The sequence below is a fragment of the Lepisma saccharinum genome, chromosome 4, assembly GCF_977018435.1.
Source record: "Lepisma saccharinum chromosome 4, izLepSacc3.1, whole genome shotgun sequence".
Taxonomy (NCBI): domain Eukaryota; kingdom Metazoa; phylum Arthropoda; class Insecta; order Zygentoma; family Lepismatidae; genus Lepisma; species Lepisma saccharinum.
Window position 1 is genome coordinate 47,030,046 of NC_139232.1, and position 26,875 is coordinate 47,056,920.

The 26,875-nt window shown below is 34.9% G+C and overlaps 1 protein-coding gene across 2 annotated transcripts in view; it reads left to right on the plus strand.

The window, feature by feature from the left end:
* The window catches only part of LOC145986447 (late secretory pathway protein AVL9 homolog), a 73,475-nt gene extending 47,645 nt beyond the window's left edge, over positions 1 to 25,830 (plus strand). For both annotated transcript variants that reach the window (XM_083120466.1, XM_083120467.1), the window contains 3 exons: positions 4,434 to 4,605; positions 7,297 to 7,385; positions 13,214 to 25,830. In XM_083120466.1, coding sequence (XP_082976592.1) covers positions 4,434 to 4,605; positions 7,297 to 7,385; positions 13,214 to 13,416 — 464 coding nt within the window. In that variant the 3' untranslated portion in view covers positions 13,417 to 25,830. The remainder of the gene's footprint in view (positions 1 to 4,433; positions 4,606 to 7,296; positions 7,386 to 13,213) is intronic.
* Positions 25,831 to 26,875: the final 1,045 nt, after the last annotated feature.

Consider the following 26,875-nt stretch of genomic DNA (forward strand, 5'->3'; position numbering starts at 1 on the left):
TCGCATACTCACTAATTGAGGCCTCCTAATCACGAATTTGAAGTTAAAATTTGGGGGGTCACGTGTAGAAATTGCAAAATAAGTGACATTGAGTGGTCCGCGATCGGCACGATTGCTTATTATTTACCGGAAGATTTTGTGTTTCCAATACTTAAAAAACGAAATATACATTCCTGATATTACTACGACCCCAAATTTTAACTATGTTTGCCTATCCTAACCTAACCTAACCGTACCTGAATGGTTCGTGGGGCTATCCGTCAATGGTTTGTTGGGCTACCCGTGCATGTTTTTTTCGAGCCCAAATTTTAACTATGTTTGCCTAACCTAACTTAACCTAAACTTACCGAGAATGGTCAGTGGGGCTATTCCTGAATGGTTTTGCGGTAATTGTGATTACGAACCGATAAAAAATATTATTTTCGTAGCACTTTAACGGCAAACGTTCATCATCGAAGGCCATTTTCGTATCCTGCAATTTTATGATTGATGTACTGTTGCCAAATTTACCTGTAATCAAATCAGTTCTTCTACATCGTGATTGTCGCTGTCACATGTAAGCACGTTCTTTGGGCAATATACTGAAATCCATAAGTTTATTAATTAGCCCACAGCCATCCTCCTGCACACTCCACCTAACAATCTGTACAACATTAACAACTTTTTTACTGTTCTCTTCCGCCATTCTTACACGATCCATGCTCTCCAAGTATGAAATCAACAGTGTGGCAACGCTGTAGACAGCGTAACTAATTTTAATTTGTTCATATCAACAAATATGGCTACCATACTTGTATACGGAGAATCATTGCGAGAATTGAAAAGCTTATTTTACAACTTCTACACGTTAATGAACATTTTTTCCCCCTCACCCCAACATGTTAACTTGAGATAAATAATCACGAATAATTATTTCGTGAGTATAAGACGTAGCATAGAAATTACAGAAGGGTCCGGTATTGTAAATTCTTGCCTTAATGAATAATAGGGGTGTGCTGGACAGAATTTTTTGGGTCGGGACGGGATCGGGAAGGTAATTTTTTTAAATCCCGACATTCGGGACTGAAAAATTTGCAATTTCCCGACCAAGTCGGAAAATTTTCTGGACGGGAAATGTTCGAAATTTCCCGAAGCACTGGAAATCTCGAATTTTACAAGTCATTTTCACTTTAAGTGATTGTTTTTGCATTTCTAGAATAAAAACTTACAACTTTCGATAAGTTCCAGAAACTTACAAGGCAGAAAACGTCGAGAATTAACGACTTTTTAAAGTAAAGAATCCAGCACACCCCTAATGAATAACGTTGAGTCGTTTACTGTTGATTATGTTATTTGAAGTCATACATGCTGCTGCTGTGCAGAGATAGATGTTGGTTGGTGATGCTGTATTTCCTGCATTCTTTAACAATTTTGGTCCCATTTTATTTCCCTTTTTTGTTTTTGTATCACTTAACATTGAAAATATTCTTTCCGTTTCCGCGTTAGAATGCGGCAATGTTAGCACTATTTTCGCGAGAGTGGAAATGTTTTCAAAAAGGAACTTGCCTTGAAAGTTTTTGGTAACCGATAACATGTTCCAAAATTCTGATGGAGATCTGTTAGTTAGTTCTTTTTTCTCCTCCTCGCTAAAGTATCCAGATAAACTAATTCATAAAATGTAATTTACCAAGATTGAAAAAAGTACCTACGTTTTCCCTCATTTGGCAAAATCTGTCCCTACGTTCCTACGCGGGCGAAATTTAGTGAAAAGTCCCTATGCGTAGGGACATGTCCCTACGGTTGGCATCACTGCCGACACGTGCAGTATGAAGCGCCATCTCGCGGCTGACAACTCACCCAACCCCCGATAAGCTGCAGGTGCTGTCGCGACAACTGAGAATAAAGTAGCGATGACTAATCTAAGATTAGACGTCAGAAATAAGGTGCCAGAAATATTTGTATTTGGGAGGACACCTTTTCCTGCATCCGTGCGACAAGGTACGTGCTTATTTCAATTGTAATTGTAACTGTAATTGTGAAAAGTGGAAACATTACAAAACAAGCGGTTTCTGTTACGGGCTATCTGTTACGCAATTTGCCGGCACCTGTTGCATGACTGGACCGGCAAGCGGCCGATGCTGAAGCGGTGGCATGCTGCAATAACCTCCCTGTATATGCCATGTGACAGTCTTTGTGTCTAAAAGTGACCCAAAGATTTAAATAAAATATAAACACATTTTCGGGTCTCGCCCCTCCCTCAAAAAAAATCCTGGGTACGGGCTTGGCTACTTTTCTCAACTTCATATTTATAATAAAGCCATAAGGTATCCTCCTGGGAAACAAAAAAAAATATATAAAATGAGGAATGGAGGAAATTTTCTTTTTAACACTTAAATCTTCCATTTAATATCTTGGCATTACCACTTGACAAATTATGTAGTTTCTTTTACTTAGCCAATCAACTTCAAACTTTTCTTTTTGATCTTCTTCTTTATACATTAGCCTTGTTTCTGTAAATTTTCACATTAATTTGAATAGTATTTGAATCGACTTTCGAAATAGCAAAAATCGCAAAATTTGACAACATTTTGAAATCTTTAAACAGCTGTAGATCAAAAACTATTCGACCTAGAGAGCTTAAATTGGTCCCAGTCTATTTTTCTTGTAATGGGCTTTAATTTGAAATGTAGCATGGCTCTGCTTTTTCAAATTTGTGATTTTTAGAAAACTGAAAAAATAAGATTTTGAAGACATCAATTTACTATTTGTGTGCAAAATTTCATAATGGGTGGGTTTCTTTGGAAATTAATTAATTTGTATTGTAATGTGTGTGAAATTTGCTAAACTTTTTCTTGACTTCTATGTTAAAACCATAACTATAAGCTGAGTGGTTGATGTTGAAGTCTTCATATTAGTGTATTTTATAATTTTTGGACTACAAATAATATGGAAATTTGTAACATTTATCACTTTTAATAATAATGTATTGGTATTGTTTTATAAACAAATCTCATGGTGTAACAAATATATAAATGTATGATATTCGAATTTGAGGAGCTTTCAGACCAAAGTGAAATACAACAAGCGGCACATGTTACACGTGCCTTGCGTGTTGCTCGGACTGGGTCGCTTTTTTAATAAAGTGCATCATGTCGCCTCGGTCTGTTGTTCACCCCGTGCCCTGAGAATGTTTGCTTATAGACTGAAGGGGCCCATGTTGCTTGTTGTTTGCCACTTCAGTGTGAACCCTTGCTGTCGCTTGTCACCTGCTTCGGTCTGAGATTGTCATACAGGTATTTGAAGAATAAAAAGAATTTAAATTATGCCTCTTAATACAACATAATGATTGATGAGAGAGAAGATATGTGAAGTATTCCAGTACAGTGTCATATCAGAAAAGGAACAAGTCTCAAGAGGAATAACTAGCTGTATTTGTTGATAGTTTATTGTGATATGTGTTGACCTTGGAACTTGGGCAGTAACTGATATTGGGTAATCTTTAATGCATCATCCATTATCCCCCCCCCCCCAGCCTTTTCCACGTGCGTACACAAATCATGGAAAACAATGCATTGATTGTATTGTTGTTTCAATAAAATTTGTGGCATGAATATTGCAATTTGTTGCAACCTTTCAACGTTTGCAGCGACTGGTGGGTTGAAGATGTGGGAGTAGGGAGGTATAAATAGAAATTTCAGTTTTCCTTTGTTGGCAGTCTCTACTTGAAACCCTTCAGGTTGTCGAGAAGGCTGCTGAGTAGCTCCTTCCAATCTGCTAGCTTATCATAGTGGAGGGTGTGAAGCACATAAAGAAACAGTGTCGCTTGTGAACTGTGCCTTTGGCAACACAATAAATACACCGATTACAGATCTGAGAGCAATTTTATCTATGACTTCTAGACTCGGTTTTACCTCAGCAAACATCACGAATTGTTTACTGCAGTTTTCAGTCAGTTGTCTTTTGTGAAATGTTCAGTGAAGTAGCTGTGTTTTATACGCTCAAAGTGATGCTTTAAAAGTGAATTAATTGTTATTAAACTAATGTGTTGTCTGTGGTTGATAAAAATGGTTGTTTAGTTTATTATGAATATTTTATGCATATATATTTTTGTTATTAAGACCTTGTACTTGTATCCTATTCTAAAATGTAAATCCTAATATACATTTTTTTAATTTGCTTACCTGATATTAACAATGATAAATTTTAGGTATTTTTATATTATTTATGTGTTTTATTATTATATTTTGTGTTTAGTTTAACTAAAACTGCTGATCATCTTTGGATGATGCAGCCAAATCATGAAATATGAACTTGTTTAATTTTGTCTGATGAGTGTTTCATGTTGCTTGAATTTTGATTTAATCCACCATTCTGAATCTTGCCTTTTCACACTCACATATATACATATAATGTTGAAATGCAAGTAGTATCCTTGTTTCCATATATTCTGACAGAGGGAAGCAAGGAGTTGGAGTACTTCAATTCAAGTTTTATCTCAGCCTGGAAATCCACACATAACTACAAGATGTGGCAGAGCGAAGATTATGACAGTATCTTGGAGATAGTTCCAGGACATCCATTTGCTGGTCAACTTTCAGTAGCAGACATGAAACTACGTTTATCGCAGTATGTATTTTTCTTCTTGTTTTTATACATGCAGTTTTGCAAATATGCTTGTATGATATGTTAAAATACATTTATAAGAGACAGGCATTAGTCTTTTAACCTACTTATAATGCTGACAACACATGGTGTGAAGTTTAAACTGTAATGGATGACTGGGACACCTATACTCCCAGGGGCTTGAGTATGGCTGGGAATACACTTGTATCACTTGGCAGCATTTAACATGTTACTTCAAAATAGAAACAGGTGATATTTCAGGGTGGTTGTGTTTTTGTTTGAAGTTTGGCAAATCCTGGTTTTGTTTTCTCTTCAAGAATTTTAAAGCATGCCCTTTTGAGATATGTAGAGATTTTTTTATTTGTCGTAGAGAATTGAAGGTTGTTTATTTTGGATGGAATTGCTAAGGCTTTCACATTAAGTACAATGTTTACATTCCATCTCAACACAGGTGTAATTAGAAGAAGAAGAAATTCCTTTTGTGGGAGCCACTGCAGCCCCCACATAATCCAAAGTGAACAGAAAAAAAATTGAAATGTAGCATTGCAAAGTACCCATTAATCATTCTTAGTTGAAAGTTGTTCCACAGTTTATCATAAGAAATGAAATGTACAGCAAAACATGACTCTTTAAGAACTATTACTTTGGACTTTTTTTAAAAAAGCTTGCAAAAGAAATTATAAAAATCTGAAATTTCTCCAAAAAACATACTTTTAAATCTTTCTTCCACCACCGTTTGATCCCTATTTAGTTTATGATGAGAAAAATAGTTTGCTACACTAGGATATATATATGTGGGTGGATGTATTGGGTTATATTTATGTATGTGTGTGGCGACAACCCTGTGTAGAGGTAGAGCGGGAGGTAAGGAAGGAAACCCCTATTGCATAATGGACTCGCCTTAGATAGTCGCACGTGATATATGTAGGTGGTCAGGCAGCAGTATTGTGCGAGCAGCAATCAAGGCCAAACGGCCCGGCCTGTTGTCCTCTGGAGTGGTTTTGCTGCATGACAATGCACGGTGACATACGTCAGCTGTTACAAAGTACATGTTGGCAATGTTTGGGTGGACAGTATTGTAACACCCACCATATAGCCCTGATCTATCACCATGCGGCTTCCATATCTTTGGTCCATTGAAAAAGGCATTGAAGGGTCGGCGCTTCCACTCGGACAATGAAGTCATGGACAATGTTCACAACTGGTACTGATACCAGCCAAAGGAGTTCTACGAGCAGGGTATTCACTGCTTGCTGAAACAGTGGGACAAGTGCTTGTGTAACTTTGGGAATTACGTTTGAAATAAACCTTATTGATTTCATTCTGTGACCCCTGTTCCATTTTCATTTGATCCACCCTAATATATTTATGTATGGTACCTACAATAAATCAATATTTACCCAGCTTAATGCTAAACTAAGGTACTTTTGGCACTATCCTGCTTTCTTTTTTAGTATTGCATAATCTAATCCCCCTTTTTCCCGATGATATTGAACTATTATCAACAAAACTTTGCATGGTTGTAGTAACCTACGAGTACTACATTTTAGAACTTTTTTATTCACATCAGTTTATTGTGGAAGCTACAGGGGCCCTTAAATAGTTTTTTTTTTTTTTACATTTATGTATCCTACTTTTGTCAAGTAAATTGTTCATTTTTTTTTTGTCTGATGACAAAATCCATAAGCGTCCTACATAATACATTAAATTATGGAAATTTCATACAAGTATTCAAAAATGAGAGGAAGTGAGGGAATATTTGATAATGTAGTTGTACATGCCATGCATGCAGTTAAAATATTACAGAAATTCAAGCGAGAAACACATTGAAGAACTGGAATTTGTTTTGGCAATATTAGTGGGAACCATGACGTATGTGTACAGGGAGCCATGATGGTCTAGTGGGTAGGGCATCTGACTGCTACGCGAGAGATAAGGGTTTGATTCCTGGGGTAGGTGATCTAAGGTTGGAATTTTCCAGCCTTGTCCCTGCATAAAGCGGCTCTGGGGTTCACCCAACTTTATAATGATGGAAAGGGGGGCTAAAGGTGGCTGGAGCATGATGCTGATCCACATCACCTCCAAGAAAAATGGCCAAGGTCGAGAATGTGTGGGACCCTACCCCAACATCTATTAAAATGTACCTTCATGGCATGGTATGCATGGGGAACTTTACCTTACCTTACCCTGACGTACAGTGTTTGCTATTTTACATTGGGTTTGTTATAGTTCTTCCAAAGAAACCACGTCAGCATATTGTATTTGTTTCTTACAATCACAAGTAGTAAATCTTTCTTTTCCATTGCATTCATCATGAAGAAAAATTAACAGGAATTCACTGAATTCAAGAACGTTGCATAAATTCAAATAATTTTAAAGTTGTTGATTTTAATTTATGTTTTGTTAAGTGAAGTGAATTTAATAAAATGAGCACTGTTTAAATACAAATTTCCTTTTGTGGGGCAGATTATTTCATGGATATAAAATCGCTAAATTGTGATTCAATACTGTAACAGACCCAGTTGAGCTCGAAGGACTTGGGGAGTTCAAATTTTATTTGGAATCAAAAGTTTGTTCATCATTTGTATGGATTGGAACATCAGTTTAATATGTTGTTGCAAAATCACTAAATGGTAAAAAGATTGTTTCCATAGAGTATTCTGCATGCTCTGTTTTTTTCTTTTTCTTATTTAGCACAATGCAGAATACGGAGAGTGGACGTAAACTAAATCAAGCAATGATGAGCACAGGCAGAGCTGTGGCACATACAGGACGTGCTGTTGGTAAGTGCACAAACAACATAAGGCTTTTAATAGAAATAGGAATGGATTCAGTTTGTTTTTATTTGGCACTGCTTTTCTTTCACTTTTGGTGTATCATGACAATCAGAATGAATTGTGATTAGATGAAGGAACAATCACAAACATACGTAGACAGGATGCAAAACACAAACCTTTATTTTGACACATTGACATTTGGGTGCCTTATACCCAAGAATGTTAAATTCAAGGATGAGAAAGATATTGTTGTATTTACTTGAACACTCTGCAATAGAGATTATCGCTTATGATTTCTATATAAACACTTAATATGTGTTGATTGATAAGATCTGAAACAAACATGAAAACAAAATTTATCAGGTTGGTATGTAGGTGCTGGCAACCCTCTCTACTTCCATGAACAAGTGGAAAATTTTGCATGGCTTTTGAGCATTTTGTTTCATTTGACCTTTTTCTGTTGCTTTCAGCTCACAGAGATGCATTATAATGAAGTAACGAATGATTTTATGTAGTACTATTTATCACAATTTGGCATTATTTGCAACTCCATGTGATTTGTTATGCATGTGTAAAATTGTGTATTATGGACTGTAAATTGTATTGTTTATAAAATGTTATTGCTTCCATAACTCATGGCTTATGGAAGAAGATAATGTTTATTGAAAAGCAAGTTGTAGGTGTTTATGTTATGTTTATATTTTAAAAAGTATTATCTTGAGTCTCTGATGCTAAAAGGTGGCAATACTGCTCTGGTGTCAGTAACCTTGTGGAGACATACTTGTTAAAGTACAAATTATGGTAGTAGATCTCTTTTCATTTGTGTGGGCGAATTTCATTTATGAAAGTGATTGCCTGGCTGATAATAATTTTACTTTTTTTTGTTAGGTTTAATTCTGATTGTAATTTTGATAATTTTGTTAGGTTAGGCATGTAGGATTGCTACGCATATGGAAAACAGGGAAATGTCAGGGAATTTTAACTATGTTTGCCTTGCCTAACCTAACTTAACCAAACCTTACCAAGAATGGTCAGTGGGGTTATCCGTGAATGGTTTTGCGCTAATTGTGATTACGAACCGATAAAACAATCTTGTTTTCGTAACACTTTAACGGCAAATGTTCACCATCGAAGATGCCATTTTCGTATCCTGCAATTTTACGATTGATGCACTGTTGCCAAACTTATCTGTAATCAAATCAGTCCACATTCCACATGTTCTTCTACATCGTGATTTTCACTGTCACATGTAAGCACCTTCTTTGGGCAATATATCGAAATCCATAAGTTTATTAATTAGCCCACGGCCATCCTCCTGCACACTCCACCTAACAATCTGTACAACATTAACAACTTTTTACTGTTCTCTTTCCCCATTCTTACATGATCCATGCTCTCCAAGTATGAAATCAACAGTGTGACAATGCTGTAGACAGCGTAACTAATTGTGAACGTCAATTGTTCATATCAACAAATATGGCTACCATACTTGTATACGGAGAATCATTGCGAGAATTGAAAAGCTTATTTTACAACTTCTACACTTTAATGAACAATTTTTTCACCTCACCCCAACATGTTAACGTGAGATAAATCATCACGACTAATTATTTCGTGAGTATAAGACGTGGCATAGAAATTACAAAAGGGTCTGGTATTGTAAAATCTTGTCTTAATGAATAACATTGAGTCGTTTACTGTTGATTATGTTATTTGAAGTCATACATGCTGCTGCTGTGAAGAGATAGATGTTGTTTGGTGATGGTGTATTTCCTGCAGTCTTTAACAATTCTGGTGCCATTTTATTTCTCTTTTTTTGTTTTTGTATCACTTAACATTGAAAATATTATTTCCCTTTCCGCGTTAGAATGTGGCAATGTTAGCACTATTTTCGCGAGAGTGGAAATGTTTTCAAAGAAGAACTTGCCTTGAAAGTTGTTGATAACCGATAACATGTTCCAAAATTCTGATGGAGATTTGTTAGTTATTTTCTCTCCTCCTCGCTAAAGTATCGAGATAAACTAATCCATTCATTCCAAACCGAGCACAAAGAAAGTGCAACTGACTGGTGTGTAAGCTTTGCACCTTTGCACAATAAAATGTTATTTTCCAAGATTGAAAAAAGTCCCTACGTTTTCCCTCATTTGGCAAAATCTGTCCCTACGGTTGGCATCACTGCCGACAGGTGTCACATTCGTGCAGTATGAAGCGCCCTCTTGCAGCTGACAACTCCCCCGACCCCCGATACGCTGCCTGCGCTTTCGCGACAACTGAGGATAAAGAAGCGATGTCTAATCTAAGATTAGATGTCAGAAATAAGGTCCCAGAAATATTTGTATTTGGGAGGACACCATTTCCAGCATCCTTGGAAGAAGGTACGTGCTTATTTCAATTGTAATTGTAACTGTAATTGTGAAAAGTGAAAACATTACAAAACAAGCGGTTTCTGTAACGGACTTCCTGTAACGCAATTTGCCAGGACCTGTTGCATGAAGGGCCCACCGAGTGGCTGAAGCTCTCGCGGTAAACGACTGAAATAACCTCCCTGTAAATGTAAGCAAAAAAGCATCATTTTCTACAACACTATAAATCTGCCAGAAAATGAAAGATTGTGTATAGTTAATGAACATTTTATATTGTGGAGATCTGTTATGGTGAAATAATGTACCTCTGTTATCTTAACCTGAAGGCTAGATGCACGTGATTGTAGCACCCAATACATTTGATGCTGATTGTAATTTTACGTTTTACACTTCTAATTTTCACCTGTTCTTGTGTGTTTAGAATGAAATTTGCTAATAAAAATTTAAAAAGTGAAAGTGAATATTCATAATAATTCACGGATTACATATTTAAATGAAAAACACAAGGTTCAAAAGCAAAATCGTGATGATAAACATGTCTGGAAAAATTTCATTTTTGAACTGGAAAACTTGGAAATGTCGGAGAATTTTGTAATCAAAAAATTGTATCGACCCTGGATGTTAGTTTCATAATATTCAAATAGTAAATTTTATGCTGTAATGGGAAACCTAGAAAGAATAACGAAGCAATTACGAGATAAAAGATGTTCCATTCCTATGATGGCATCGTAAAATAGATTAAAATATGCAGCAATGTGCAATTAACATTTTTGAAAGCTAATGTATTTTCTAAAGTAAAGGTGGAATACATAACGAGCAAAATTAAAACAATGGGAAGGTTCCAATGGATAAGCCAGAATGCCTATGTTGGCATGTAATGTTGAATGGAAGTTACATCAAACATTATGAATTTGCACAGGAAGTATTTTCAATTGTGCTTAGAACATTGCAATACTGAACTAAAGTATCCATTCATCATTGTTTTTGTCCAATCTGAGCAATCCGAGTAACTTTTTTGGACTCTGTGATACACAGAGTAAATAATAAATTTTGCACTAATATATTTCTGTGCTGACTCAAGCGTTGCCCACAGGAGCTTCAACAACCCCCTTCAGCAGAAATTCACTTGGCACGCTACAAAAGATACTACATAGAACCACTCACGAATGCTGACTTCTGCAGATTAAATATACATTTATAATTGATGATACATTGGACAAAGTAAGGAACAATTAAGGATAGAATTGTAGTGCATTATGAATCCAAATGAAAATCAGAATTTTGTCAACATCATCAAGAGAACATTCATTACGCAAAAATATATCTCCCCCCCCCCCCCATTACACATCCTAGAAACAAAATGGAAGGGACTTTGATATATTAGATCTGCATTCGTGAATGACCACAAGGACTTAGCAGAACAACAACTAACTTCCAGCAGGCTGTGACAAGCATTGGAGCAAAACTCCTTTCACTCAACTCGTCTGTAATTCCGACCCTGAGACAGGACCGAAAGCTTGGTTTTTGAGCTGTTCCTGTATTATCTGTCACAAATGCCCAGCATGCTGCAGGATGTTGGATTATTTTTTTTAAAATTCAGCAGTAGATTTTTTTCTAATTTGAAAGTTTGTTTTTTTTTTTAAAAAAAAAAAGAGAAAAAAAATTGTGATAAATATAATTTTTCATAGCAGTAAATATAATCATGCAGGTGATGATGATGCAAATAGAAAAAAAAAACATGCGTATTATGTGTACTTACCATCAAAGTACTTGTTCACATGCATTCAGACCTTGAAAGGACAAGAATTCATGAAACATTAATGAACAAAACTTGAGAATATTTGGTAACCTATTTTGCACTAGGCCACATATTTTTCATGGATACAGGGTGACGCCGAGCCGACTAACACATTTCAAATTTGAATGTGAGAGAATGCCACTTCATACAGTCAGCAATGGAGCATTGGAAAATGCAAGAACGTGTTACCTGTGTTATTACGAAACGAAGTCTGTGACACGAGTACAGCATGTCTTTAGACAACAGTTCAATGTTGGTCGACATGGACACTTAGCATATCGGAATACCATATTGGCATGGGTGAAGAAATTTGAAGAAACGTATCATGACTATTAAAAACTGAAACAAGCCACTGTTGACAAACTTGCAGCTATTGATGAGGACCTACGGAGGTACGTGTATGGAAACTTTCAGACACGCTTGCAAAGGAACTGATATAAACGGAGGCCATCTGCTGATGTAATATTCAAAAAGTAAGCTTGTAATCTTTTAAGTAATAAGTGGCATATTTGGACGTATTTATGTACGATTTTGCTTTTTTCTCCCCTGTTTCCATGTATTACACCACCCTTCATTTTTTAACACAAATCACATGATTTCAAATCAATAGGTAATTTTGGAAATATTTTGAATGATGATCAAGGAAATGACATCCATTTTTTCCAATCACGTCAAGATTTTTCACAATTTCACAATCAGAATTCTTATACTCGCCATTACATTACACAATGTAACAAAATAAATTTAAAGAAGGGAAATTTCGGTTGTTTACAAACCAATATTTGATTCTGGAAGTTTTTTGAGTGCTGATCATGCATATGATATCCATTTCCCCATCACATCAGGATTTTTCACAATCAAAATTCTCATATTTGCAATTCCATTATGGCTATTACAGAACACAATAAAATAAATTTAAACGAAGGAAATTTTGGTTGTTTATAAACTAATAGGTGATTCTGAAAGTATTTGAATGCTGATGATGGATATGACATAAATTTCTTCCCATCACATTAGGATTTCCCCCCTAGATCAGGATTTTTCTCCACGTCATTAAGTTCAATCAACCCACTACATTATAACATTCAGTTTTGGACATTTTGTGAAGGAAATTTTTGTGAGGGATTTTGAAAATGGAACTTACGTAATCAAAGTTTATAATTTTCATGTCAATGTGGCTTGTGAAGATAGGTGGATTAAATGCTTACTATTCTATGTGCATATATACTTCAAAATTGAAGGATTTGTATTCTAGAAAACCAATACTTTACCATCATCTAAACAGAGCCATCTATTGGGGAAATGATGGAACTACCTATTTTATTGTGAAATTAAGGCAGTTAATATATTGCTATTTTCTGAAAATCTAGATGTGATGAGTAAAAATGGATTTAATTTTTGGAATTAACATGAATTATTCAATATAAAGATGACCATTTTTAAGTTTCCATACAATTCACATTTCAGTATATTTATTGCAAGCATATTTATTATTTCAACACTTGGACTATTCATTAACCCCAGAAAAAGGGACATAGGTGTGCATGATTTTTCAAATATGAGACAAAAAGTATAATATATATAGGTTAGAGGAAAGAAGACTATGCATTTCAAATTTCTATGGTGTTGTTCAGCATTGATAGAAATTGTTACAAACTTCAATATTATTCCAGGTGGAGCTCTTTCACAAGCTAGAGGTGCTCTATCAAGTTGGTGGACCACTTTCACAGCTGCATCACAGTATCCAGAACTGGAGAGACCACCGGCTTTAGAATTCCTCCCTGACAGGGGAGACACACCTACTGGAGACAGTGAGGATGAAGATGCAAGTAAACATTTGTCTAATTGTGTGGGTGATTCTGCGACTGAGAAGTGATACTGCAACAATAAGCTAAACACAAGCATAATTTATAGATTTCGAGTGAAAGGTTAGAAGCAATTTCCCGGTGTACCCATAGTGACAGTGAGAGAATGGAAAGATGGAGTGTGTGCATCTGGCGATTAACCCTACAACTAGCCCTGTAAAGTGCAAGTTAATGTTGACGGCTTATGTGCAAAAAAAAAAAAAAATTAGTCATACCTGTGATTTATAGTTTGAGTGTTTTCCTGTACAGTGCTTGTTTGCGATGGGCAGAGCGTAAGAGTATATAAGAGTGAGTGTTTATTTTGGAAGATTTTTGTCACTTTGAGTGCTTGTTTATAGACTACGCAGAGTTTGTTTCGTGTTATTTGTAGATAACTGTACAATATTGTGCTTTTTTATATGTTGTATGCTGTTGTTATTTTTTGACTTATTTTTGTTGTGTTTTTTTGTGTTTGCAGAGATTTACGTGTAAAGTAACTAGTTCTCTATGTCATTCCATGGCAGTTGTATGCATTGTTGTCTAAAGATAGTTTTAAGTTCCTGCAACAGAAAGTGACTGTAAATATCATTGTGCATTCCTGCTTAATTTATGGAACACATCATCCGTTTTATTAGGGTTTTTTTTCTAATTTGGGTGCAAGTTGGAGATGGGAGACAGTTTTGGTTGGAGTTGAGCTCCAAGTTTTTGTATTTCTATTGGTTAAATGAAAAAAAATGAAAAGCATGGGAAATTAAGGATCTAGAGAAAAGTTTTCAGGTTAAAGACAATGTCTGTTAGGATCAGCATATTTTCCCCTTGTAAAATATTTATGGTATGATTATCAGTAATTTATTTAAGTAGTGACAAAAGAAATATGAAACTAACTATCGGATTCCAAAAGTAAATTGTCCTATATTAAGTTACACTCAGTGTGTCAGAATGAACATATTTATTAACATGTTTTAGTGCTTTTTTTTTTTACTATCTTTTGTTACCAAACAAGATGCAATTTCTCTCTCCTGTTCACGTGGATACAATAAATATGTTGACGACTAAGATATCATTTCAGTGCATAGTGTAAATAGACCATTTTAATGTTCAAGTATATTGTGTTCTTCTACAAGCTTGCCACATCCCACCCTAACAGTACAGAAAGGAATGAACAGAACACAATAAAAGTTAGGTTTCCCCCTTTTTCTGTTCGTAATTTGACGATCTACTTGGATAAAGATAGTGTAAGTAGCTGAACATCATAGTTAGATGGATTTCTTTCAACTAAATTGTTCATTACTTGAATATAGCTACTTGTTTTACCCATAGAACCTGATTACATCTATAGTGAAACATTTTTTCCCTTACTCAACATTTGGAATATTTGTAGAATTACTAGGGCTGGAAGAAAGCTAGAAAAATTCGATCACATGGCAAAAGTTATATTAGAGGTGATGGAATCCTACCATACTCTGATTTAGGATTCAGAAAGTACAAAATTTCCTGTATACTCAGAATGGGTATGGGTCTTTGCCTCTTTGAAGTTATTACAAATCCTAGACATTTCAGCATTTTAAATATATGTAAACTACTTACAAATGCCAGACATAACAAAAGAAAGGATGCACACACTACTTTTTCAAAACAACACTGCCACCCACAATCTATTTGCAAATTTCTTGCATAGTTATTAGGTGCCCCTGTGTTTGTAGGGCTAATATTAACATTGTGCGTTAATCTTGAAAGACAGTGAAATCACTAAGAAGGGAATAGTTTCCAGGAATAAAGCCTTGCAAGTGAGTAAAACCATTGGTGCATCTGGATCAGATTATTGAAGTGAGATGCTAAGTTGGAGAAAACCTCATGGAAGCATTCAAGCCTGAACCCCTTTACACAGGCTATACGTACAAGAACTTACTGATCTGACAATACATTGAGCTTTAGGATGTGAGCAGCTATTTGCAATTAAATGTTTTGGTACAGAACAACATTACCTTAAAGTGTAAAGACTTCAGTGATGACAGAAGAAATCAGTATGTATGGAAGGTTTATCAGTAATTCTTCAATCTGATTATTGCATTGTAAGAAATGAAATTTTAAAAAAGTTCACCTTTACAAGACAAATTTTGTGCTATGATTAACTTAAGGGTCCAACATGTTTTGTTACAGAACTCTGATGTCTGGAACATATTCAACTCCCTGTATTTTACATACTTCACAAGATACTTAGCTCAGATGATGGTGATATCTTCATGTATGAGAGTTACTGTTTAATACTGATGCTACTTGTACTTTTTTTAGTGCAGAGACAACTACTGATTTATCTTAATCTCATAGAAAGTAATCAATTGCAATACTATATTTAGCATTAGTTTGTTAACTTTCGCCTAATGTGAAACCCAATTTTTAAGATTTTGAACATCAGATAAGACATGAATAATATTTGGATTCTCATATTTTATTATATGTCCCATTTATTTCCTTTCTTATTACTAATAGCAGAGTGCATTTGAAACAGATGGCTTGGGTTCATATCTTAGCTAAGGAACAACTTCAATTCATAAGCTGCATTGTGCAGTGCAACATGGAGTTACTGTTAGTTAGAAAATGACAAAGCATTGGATAACGCAGTGGTAGCATCATCACTTTGCAATCAAGGGGTTCCAGGTTCGATACCCGGTGGAGGCACAAGTGGTTCGGAACCCACTTTAAACTGTAGGTCCAGTCCCAATTAGCCTTACTGTGCATAAAGTGGATTTAAAACAACAAATCAAAGACAAAGCATTGGTAGAATCCGTAGGGACAGTGTTAGTCACATTAGTTAATTACAAATCTGCATCAATGTTATGCAACTGTACTGGTTTATCATAGTAAAAACAATAAAATTGAATGCATTGAATAAAATTTATGCATTAAGCATTTATTTTTTTGTGAAGTTGAAACTGAAGTTTAAAAAATTAAATAAAAGATTCCCATGAACTACATATAAGTATAATTTCAACTTCAATCAGCACATGTAAATACTGTCTATAAGTGGAATCATGTTATTACTTTTACATAGAGTAGTAGTTTTAATCATTGGAACTAATATAACCATGTGTGTGTTCACACTGTCAAATCACTTGAAGAGGGAAAAGCTACAGAATTTAACTTTTGGTCATTTCGGCCAGTGTGTGCAACCGGTGTCCACCCACCATCGTGAGGAAGTTGTTGAGGTACGAATGAGTAGCGTAACCCAGTTATGGAAAACTACAACAATGACAGGGGGTTCGTTGTGCTGACTACACGTCACCCCGTAACTGGTTGAATGATCACCCACCTCTTCTGAGGCATGTGGGAGTGAGGCCAGCAGTCTGTAGGTAGGCCTTGGCTCTCGAGGGCTGTTGCGCCTTTTTTTTTTCTTTATTTCTTTGCTTCTTAATGTTACAATACGTTGAACTATCTTCTATTATTGTTCAAGCTTTTCCATACAATCTTACTTTAAGATCATGTGTTTTGTGGTTCAACTGTTCATTGTCTTAACTAACAGTAATAAGTCCAAAGAACAAGTTGCTTTTTCTTTAATTTGAACAGGTGTGTTACATTTAATGAGTCACATTAGTTAATTACAAATCTGCATCAATGTCATGCAACTGTACTGGTTTTTCATAGTAAAAAACATATTTGAGTTAAAATTCATTGAATAAAACTTATGAATTAAGCATTTATTTTTTTGTGAAGTTGTAACTGAAGTTCAAAAAATTAAATAAAAGATTCCCGTGATTTTTTTTCTGGAAATGTTAATTAATCTGCATGTGCTGATTGCATTTTTGCTTCTAAGATTATATCATTATTCAGGCAGGGCAAAATATTCTTGTTCTAGACATGCTTGTTTAATACAATCTGAAAATTGTTATTCTTCCAAGTAGGTTATACTTTCACATGTAGATATTTCTTTCTTTCTGATGTATGCCATGCAATAGGAATGAAACATGTTGGCAACTACAGAGGGGAATTATGTGAATCAATATGTCACTGTACATCATTCGTAGATTAAGACAGTTGAGAATGTAGGATTAAGGATGCAAAGAAAATTTATTTGATGGATTGCGAGTCAGAGAGAATGTGTATTTCAGGTTTCACACTGCACTTATATGTAGGATGAGCCTCGAGAGATTTGGACAATAAGAAACACACACATAAACAGGCAATATGTGTGGATGAGACCAAAGGTAAAGATTGAAAAGTTTTATCATGATTCATTAACTCTGAAGGAAAGAGACAACAATTGAAAAATAACATTATTTGGAGATTGTGTGTTATATAATGTAATGGTAAGGTAACTGATAGTTCATTGCATAGCGAGTGAGTAAAAAGTTTATCTGAAGTCATTTATGAAATCATTTGATGTTGCAACACTGTGAAACACATTTCATGGATGAAGTGAACTAATAGTAAAGCAAATGTAAACCTGTACCTTAATGATGTTCTCATGTTATACCAATATAAATCATTAAAAGATAAACCTTCATCAACAAAAGATTAATCTCTAATTTCTTATAATAATTCCAAAATTAGAATCCTGCATGCAAAATCAATTAAAAATACCTCCTAAGGGTTTCACATTTAACAAAAGTGAGGTGCTTTATTTATTTTGTTATGCAGGGATTGCTTGTGCAGATAATCAGATGTGCACTGTCATGCAGCAGCTATTTATTTCACAGCTGAACAAACACAAATGCAAACAAGCGAAAACAACAGTTACAGGATTTATTATTACTACGGCCTCCCTGATGTTGTAGTGGTTATATCACCTTGTAATCAAGGGGTACCAGGTTTGATACCTGGGATAGGCACATAGTGGTTCGGATCCCACTTTAAACTGTAGGCTCAGCCCCAATTAGCCTTTCTGTGGATAAAGTCGATGTAAAACAACAGCTCAATAGGACTTTTTATTAGTTCTTAAGTTTCTTTTTTTTTTGATAGTTAATAGGAAAACTTTATAATGTTGGTTAACTTTACTAGAAACACTGATATCCAAATTGTTATTGATGCATTTGATGTTTCCGCATGTTTACCCCTTAATGTAATAAGATGTCCAGATCTTTTATTCCTACTATCCTATTACTATTCCACACATCCAACTATTATCATATATTTAACAAGAGAAATTGTCTTGCATCTTGTTGTGGAAAATATATTATTATCCAGCATTTATTTACAAACACGTTTGACAAACTTCTTTTCATCATCAGACCCAATGAAATTAGAAGAAAAAAACATGTATTGTGGAATACAGGCTTACTTGAACCAATTCCAAGATTGTTACACAATACAGGTTTTTACTTCCTACTTTATTTGGTCTAGCAATGTAGAGAAGTTTTTGAAACATTACCTGTTATGCTATGTGGGTACCTATAAGTGAAGGGCTCTGGTGTAAAACATGTTAAGTGACACTTTGGTCATTTTTGAGTTCATTAAGAAAAAAGTTCTAAGCTATACTGTAGATACATTGTTTTCGTGTTGTGTTACCAATTTCAGAAGCCTTCACAGAGTCCAATGCAAATTATATGACATGGCACTTACATGCGAAAATTGAAGGATGGTTCGTTTTACTTTTTAACTCAATAATGACCAAAATGTCACTTACCATGTTTTACTCCAAACCCCTTCAAATAATAATGTGTTATCATACACTTTCCTCTAGAACTGTGTGTTATAAGTACATTCGTTAGCACCAGCTTTTATTATGTCGTGATCATTCTTACCTAATTTCTTTGTTCATCCTGACTGAAAAAGAGTACTATCTTTAACAACAAGTCCACCAATTTGCTGTACTGGTAAATACTAATACACGTGACAAGCTTCCTCATTTTTATTGTTCTGTGCTGAGTAAATTGTAGATACATGGGGAATCTAGCCCTACCAGTGTGCTATAGCACATCAGTACATGTACAGTGGTCTTGTCTACAGAAATTGGAGTTTTGATCAATAGAAAATCCATGGAAACAGTTGCAAGTTTAGATGTTGTCAATCACTTGATCAGTGCATAATAAAAAGGTTACATTGCATTATTTGTCTGTGCTCTAGACAAATTTCCATGCACTTTGAGATAACAGTTTAATGATGAGTTTTTGACCAGAAGTAATAGAATTGCATTAATTTATGAACTGAGTGAGATATGATATCGAGTAAAGCTTGTTAGGGCTTTATGAAAGTGAGTCTTGTATTTGTTCCTTGCATTGGTATGCATAGAGTGCTGTGTGGATATGTATAGTGTATATAGATAAAATTGTAGTTTTCTTCAGTATAGAATTTTGCCTGAGTAGATCATATGTTTTATATGCATTGTTTTCTCTCTCGAGATCATTGGCATATGTTATTCACGTTTTCTGTATTCAATAAAATCACTGTGTTGTCTTTAGTTGTCAGTATTACAGTAATGTTTTGTGTACAAAATGTTGAATTTTGTGTTTCAGAGTATTGCATAAATATATCCAAAGAACTTAGATTAAATTATAGAATGTAAAATGGAAACCTGGAGATTGGTAATGCAGAGTAATTTTGTAATGTTATTAGCTGCAGGGTGAAAGGTCATTCATGCTTCTTTCTGTGGTAATGTGTAGTTTACTGTAGGTAAAATTTCAAGTAAGAACCATGATATTCCATTCAATAGGTTGATTGTCTTGAGGGAGACCCAGGTTTGAATCACAGGCTAGGGTATGTCAAGTTGTAATTTTTTCAATGATATCCTTGCATCTGGGCCTTCCATCAATGAGTACATTCAGGTACAGGTGGCATGAGACTGGTGTTAATCACACCACCTATGCTGGGGCTGAGATCAAATATGCATGGAGTCTTACCTTCCCCATACATCTTCATGGCACAGTGAATATAACTTCTGCCCAAAACTGTTGTATAATGAGCCTGTACACTAATCACATTAGCACCATGCAGTTGAGTAGTAGCAAGTATGCATGAACTTAACTAGAATCCTGAGACCAAACTAATCAGAAATATTTGCTTTAGAAAGGGCAGTTGTCAACAACACAAGCTTTCCTTCTGCTTAGTACACTTCATGAATTCTTTCCTTTTAGTGTTTATGCACTTACCTTGAGAGAATGCATTGTTAACGAAAATGTGGGTTATTATTAGAATAAAAATTACTAATTGCATCATATGTTTATACACAAATATTGTGCACAATTTTATGTGTGAATGCATTTTGTTGCATCTGAAGCATATGAGAACTGAATGAAAAAACAAAACTTGTACATGATCTTATTTTATGCCGTCAACGTACAATAAATAAATACAATTCCTTCAGACAATAAACTATTGGAAATATTTGATGTTCACGACAAGGAAGCAAAATAGTTTCTTCTGCTGTTAGAATACTTAATTGAATATTGCTAATTCATTGTAATCTAAAATTTTGTATTTGTCATATAGTCTCAAATTGTGTGTGTTTTTATCATTGCATTTCTCTCGTCTTCTGATAAAGGGACACGTATTTTATCAATACATATGTTTAGTCACATTAGAGTGCAATAATAATATTATTATATACTTGTAGTTTTAAAACAAAATTTTCAAAATTTTGAAACAATAAGAGTATAATATTTTTAAATGATGGTGACGATGTCAAATAATAAGTATTTTCTTCCATGCCTTACACAAGCATTGTATGACTTTCATGTTTCTCAATTGTTATTCTTTTGTAAAATATTGAATATATAGAACAGGTATGCTATAAGAAATGTATGTGCATTAGAACATGATTAGACAAAGAGTAAAATACCTCTAAAGATGTGAAGAACCTTAATGCATATGATCTATTAGACAATTAGAGAGAATCTACAAATTTCTAGTAGAACAATAAATGTCAGTTAAATATTAGAGAAATCATCTTTCATAATCAAATTAATCTTTATGAAAAATTGAATTTTTTTATTATGGATCAATTAGGAATTAATAAGCTGTGTATGTTCCCTTTTATTTATTTCTTCTCTTGTATGATTTTATTTATTATTTTTTTACCAGCTTGATAACTGTATCGATTGACTTTCTAATTGTTTATAGTAGCTTGATAACTGTATCGATTGACTTTCTAATGATTATTTTCTTGTAGTTTACGGTTATTACAAGCATAAGAAAACAGTTTTTCGTTGTGGTGTTTCAGGAGAACACACACTCCCTTCATCAGACATTTATTTTGACTAAAGATACAGTTATAACAATGGTTAGCAATTTTTTAAACAAAAAGAATCCGTTATATAATGGATATTGTCAATGTTACATTGTTGTAAATAGCAACCTAACTGTGAAAAGAAGCAGTCTGTTTTATTTTTATTTCAGATAAAAAAAATATTTGATCACATTATTTTTTATTTAAAATTATAAATGCCAAATATCATCAGGTAATTCAAAGTCATCATTGTTTTCACAAAGTTTCTTGATGTTTTCTGTTACATTAAATTGTAATAACCGGAAACTACAAGAAAATAATTCCACAATGCAAGCAATGCATACATACAAGAAAGACTTTCTAATGGTTTATAGTTTTGAAAGAGTTTAAAATACATTAGGTGAATTCAATGTGTGAATGGAAAAAACAATCTTAAGTACTTGGCTTGCCAATTATTTTATACAAGGCACATAGATTCTTGCTTATTTTGTGCTGGGATCTGTGTAATAGTACAGGTGTTACTTACACAGAATGTAGAGGATATCAAAGCAAACAAATTTTGTTAATGTTTCCTTCATTGAGGCCTTGTTTGGATGCTATGGGCCCTCAAAAAATACCTTTTTCGTATTCTGTTTGTGTGCAACCATTGAACATGGATGCACTCTTCCCACTGACATTTATTTCTTATTTTCTGTCGGACACACTGACAGTGCATGGAGAGAATATTTGGATGTTCACAGCTAGCTTCAAAGGTCAGTAGTCTTTTCATTGCACAAATTCATTTTTAACCCTCCCAACACACACACCTACATTCATGCATGTGCTTGTTTAATAGCGAAACTAACATATCCATCTTTAGTATCACGATTGACCGTGGAGGTAGAAAGCAACATTAAATAACTGAATTACAAATACAAAATTTATATTTGCCCACTGTTCTGCACCATGGCCATGCTTTCTAAGGCTACAGGATGTGCACTTGCTAGTTTGAGTCTTCTGGGAAACGTAACAACTTTTTCCTGAGATTTCATCCAGTGCATGGGATCGGTGGTCACCCACCAATGTGAGGAAATTGGGGATCTGCAAATCAGTAGCGTATCCAGATCATGCAAATCTGCAATAACAACTTCATTCCTGTAATTGCTTGGATGATCGCCTCTGGTGAGGTCCTTGGGAGTGAGGCTAGCAGTCTAGGTAGGCCATGTCCCTCACGGGCTGTTGCACCACAGATTATTATTATTTTTTTCATATTTGTCCACTGTCACACGAGTCCCACATTTCATTTGTATTATGTGAAGTTTAGGTTGCAGCAAGAGCCTGTAGCTTTTACTTGTCACCTTTTCAGATTCATTTAAAGATGAAAGAGATGTAGCAAACAATTTATCTGCCGAGTTCCTTGCTCATTTTCTAAGCAATGACTTCCTCCACCCAGATCATCATACAAAGGTTTGTCCTAACTCAAAAGCAGATTTCCCATTTTTGTGCTTTCCCAACCCCAAGTATAGATGCTGCCACCTTGTTAACATTTCTATAGGGTTCTCAGTGCACATATGTGCCATGTCTAGCATTTGGTGATTTTCATACCGAATCTGGAGAAACTGAAGAAGCATTCACCTGTCTCATATTGCCCAGTTTAGTGCACTTTCTATCTGAATATTGCGGAATTCGATGCATTATAACAACTTTAATGAATGTTTGTGATAATTGTTTTTTTTTAATAGAATTCAGTGTTAATTGGACGTTATGAATTGTCCGGTGCTCCCACTACTACTAATACCTTTTGTGACACCATGTTTCAAGAGAGCATCACTTCTCTCATTTTCAGATGAACAATTTCTTTTTTGCTGCTGGTCAGAATTGAACCTACAACGGACCTGCAATTTATCTACAAATTTGATGGAATTCTATACTACTATTTACACTATCGAATTTGCTACTTCTAAGAAGGGGAAGCCATATTTGCTTGAATTCTACACCGGATGGCTTTAGGGTTTCGGCCATTGCTGCTTATTTGTTTTGTTTTTTTTCCTATTCGGTTCTTTGTATAGTACCATTACTGAATGTTGTTGTGTTTCATTCCATGCATGTTTGTATATTTTCAACCTTTCTATTTCTCCTTTGCATGTGCACTTCTTGTATTCATCTATGCTTTTCTCTAGAGGGCATCCAGATTCTCCTATGTAAGCCATCTGTAGTCACATATGTTGTATGTGCAATATTTACTGGTTTCCTTGGTTAATAGAAATGAATATTTATTGTGCAAGATAAATAAAATCTTACTAAGATTTGTGCTTTTACAATCTGATTCTGTGAGTCTGTTACCCAGGTTTTGTTAGGAAAACTCAAATAAACAACTTCTTTGGCTCGTTAGTCCTGGGTTCTCATTCCATCCCTCAGCAGAGCACTTCAGAACCCAAGGCAAGGAAATGACAAATCTGTATTGCGGGTTTTGCTGAAAATTTGCAGAAATAGGCTTTATACATTTTATTAATTATACCTACAGGTTTCGTATTCTTCCTTTGTAAGTTCTCTAATTTACAGCAATTTTTATATTCTCTCTACATCTAACTCCAACTGGATCATGTGTGGAAGCCATGTAGCATCAATGGGACCACCTGATGCTCTTTGTGATTGGAATCTGCTGAAACCTGTAGGATTCACTCTCAACACTCCCATCTCTGTCAGTCTCTCGCCCTCGACAGAGACAGACCATATTTATACTTGCTTATCTGCTGGAGAAGGGCTGGAAATTCAACTCATTTGCTTCTTTGAAATCTACTCACTTGTATTCGGAACTAAACATGGAAGACCCAAGAAAATTCACAATATATTTACAAATTGAAATTAAACTAAACCCTAATTAATGATCTGGCCAGGTCACATAAACTTGTAAGCACCATACAAAAACCCATAATTGTTCACTATATATATAATGAACAAATTGAGAGGTCACATGCTCCTGTGTATTCCACAAAGCAACACCTCTGGTTAAAATGCTACAATAGTTTTTGTACGATTCCGACAGATTATGTTACTAAATTGTGCAAGACCAACCCTTTGGAGTGTGAATAATTGGCCACAAAACTTTGTGTATTTTATATTTTTGCATTAAAGAAAAGTTAAATGACCTGTATATGTATGGTGATAAATATTTTAGCAGAAAGGGCAAACCAGCAACTTCACACTACTGGTATTGTATTGCTTCCATAGCAATAGAATCACTTTAGTGGACCTCCTCAATGCTGTAGTGGTAACGTTGTTGCCCCTTGCAATCAAGGGTTTCTGGGTTCAGTACCTGGTAGAGGCACATAGTGGTTCAGATCCCACTTTAAACTGCAGATCTAGTCCCAATTAGCCTATCTGTGCATAAAAGTTGACTTGAAAAAAAAACCTCATAATTCATATATGTATATTAAAAAAGAATCACTTTAGTGTCTTATCCAACAGAGAAATAAATTCCAGTGGAACTTGTTATGTGATTACATACATAAAAGAAATAAAATTTAATTTTTCGAGGACCTGTACCAAGGAAAAGATACTTAGATGACAAAAACATTAGCAAGTAATGTAGTTTGCTTTGATGTCCTGTACACTTTATGGAAGTTTTCCATGTACAGCTACAACCTATACTTATTGTTAAGAGAAGGAAGTATACATTTAAATCAAATTCATGGCAATTCAAAACTTTTATTCATGTTATTTTTCATTTTTGGTATAGTTTATTCTTGTTTTGTCTACATTTTTACTGTAAATGAGAAATGTGTAATAATATACTGGTTAGAAAACTAAGAATGCAGGAAAATATAAATTTGATGTTCTGATTGTTAATACCAAAACTGCAAATTTTTGATGTAAACTTCCACATGGAGGAGAAAAATTTTGCTCAGATCTTGGACATGATAAAATTTCCCACAGTGTTACAAGTTTGTTTGTACCTTCATTGGCAACTGTTAGGAAATGACAACATACTATTTATTGTATCTACTTGAAAGAACACTTTTCATTTTTTGTAACTCGGGGTGAAAGGAGAGGCTGAATACATTGTATATGTGTTTGAACCATGACTTGACATTTGATCTTGAAATGTAAAATAAATATGAGAAAATGTAGGTGTGTTATAGTACTGTAAGAAAACAACATGTAAAGGCAGGTTGTATAACTTGATATGTAATATTTAAAAAGGCTATAAATGTGTTATGCTTGCTCTAAAGTAAACTGTTTATATTATTCCTCATAATGTTCATCTTGATTAAATTCTTTATTTCTGTTCATTTCAAATAAATCTATGTTTACCATACAGATAAATGTTTCAATATTTTTTGTATTTAAACATATACAGTGTCATAGATATGAGAATACATTGTATCCCTCCCAATTTTTTTGATTTGATTTTGATTTGATTTAGTTTATTTTACTTTGCGTTTTGTGCCTCGTGCCTAATTTGCGAAGATGGGGATGAGTGATGAAATGATGAAATTGATGAATGGACATTCACAAACAACCAAGCCCGACCGGGATTCGAACCCGGGACCCTTGGCGTCGCAGCGCGATGTGCTAACCACTTGGCCACAGGGTCGGGCCCAATTTTTTTTTTTTTTGAAAGGGGGATACAGTACCTTTACACCAGGGGTCTTCAACTCGTCAGACAGTGCCGGCCACATTAACAATTTCAATGACGCTCGAGGGCCATCAAGCAACACTATGATATTGAGAACTGTAAGATGTTGCCATCTACCATTTACTTAATCCTGGTTTTATGTTAAGTACTTAATTTTGCAAATGAGGACAGGCCACGCTAAAGGGTGGCCCCGGACCAGGTTTGAAGATTCCTGCTTTATACCCTTAGATTCTTATTATACCCCTTGTATTCTCTCAAATAATTTGTGAACACAAGAGGCTGCGTTGAAGAGTCCCCCATTGTATTAAACTAAGTTTCTTAACGACACCATATCTTCCTATCCAAATGGCTTCAAAACACAATAATTCTACATTATTGCATTGTGGTGCTGATGAGCTGCTTATCCGTTCTCTTGAAAAACTTTTTTTTAAGTTTGGATAAAGTGATTTAAAATGAGTTCAACTGATGATTAGAGATAATAAACTTTAGATTAAGATGGTAAAGCTACAAGTTAATGGGAGGTGCATGTGTCAATTGCTGCCGCACCGTGACCATGCAGTCTAAGGAGTCATTCTTTTGGGCTCCAGCTACAGGCTGCGTGCAGATTCAAGTCTCCTGGGGGAAGTGTAATAACTTTTCTCCTGAGATTTTGGCCTGTGTATGGTACCGGTGGTCACTCACCATCGTGAGGAAATTGGGAGCTACGAGTGAGTAG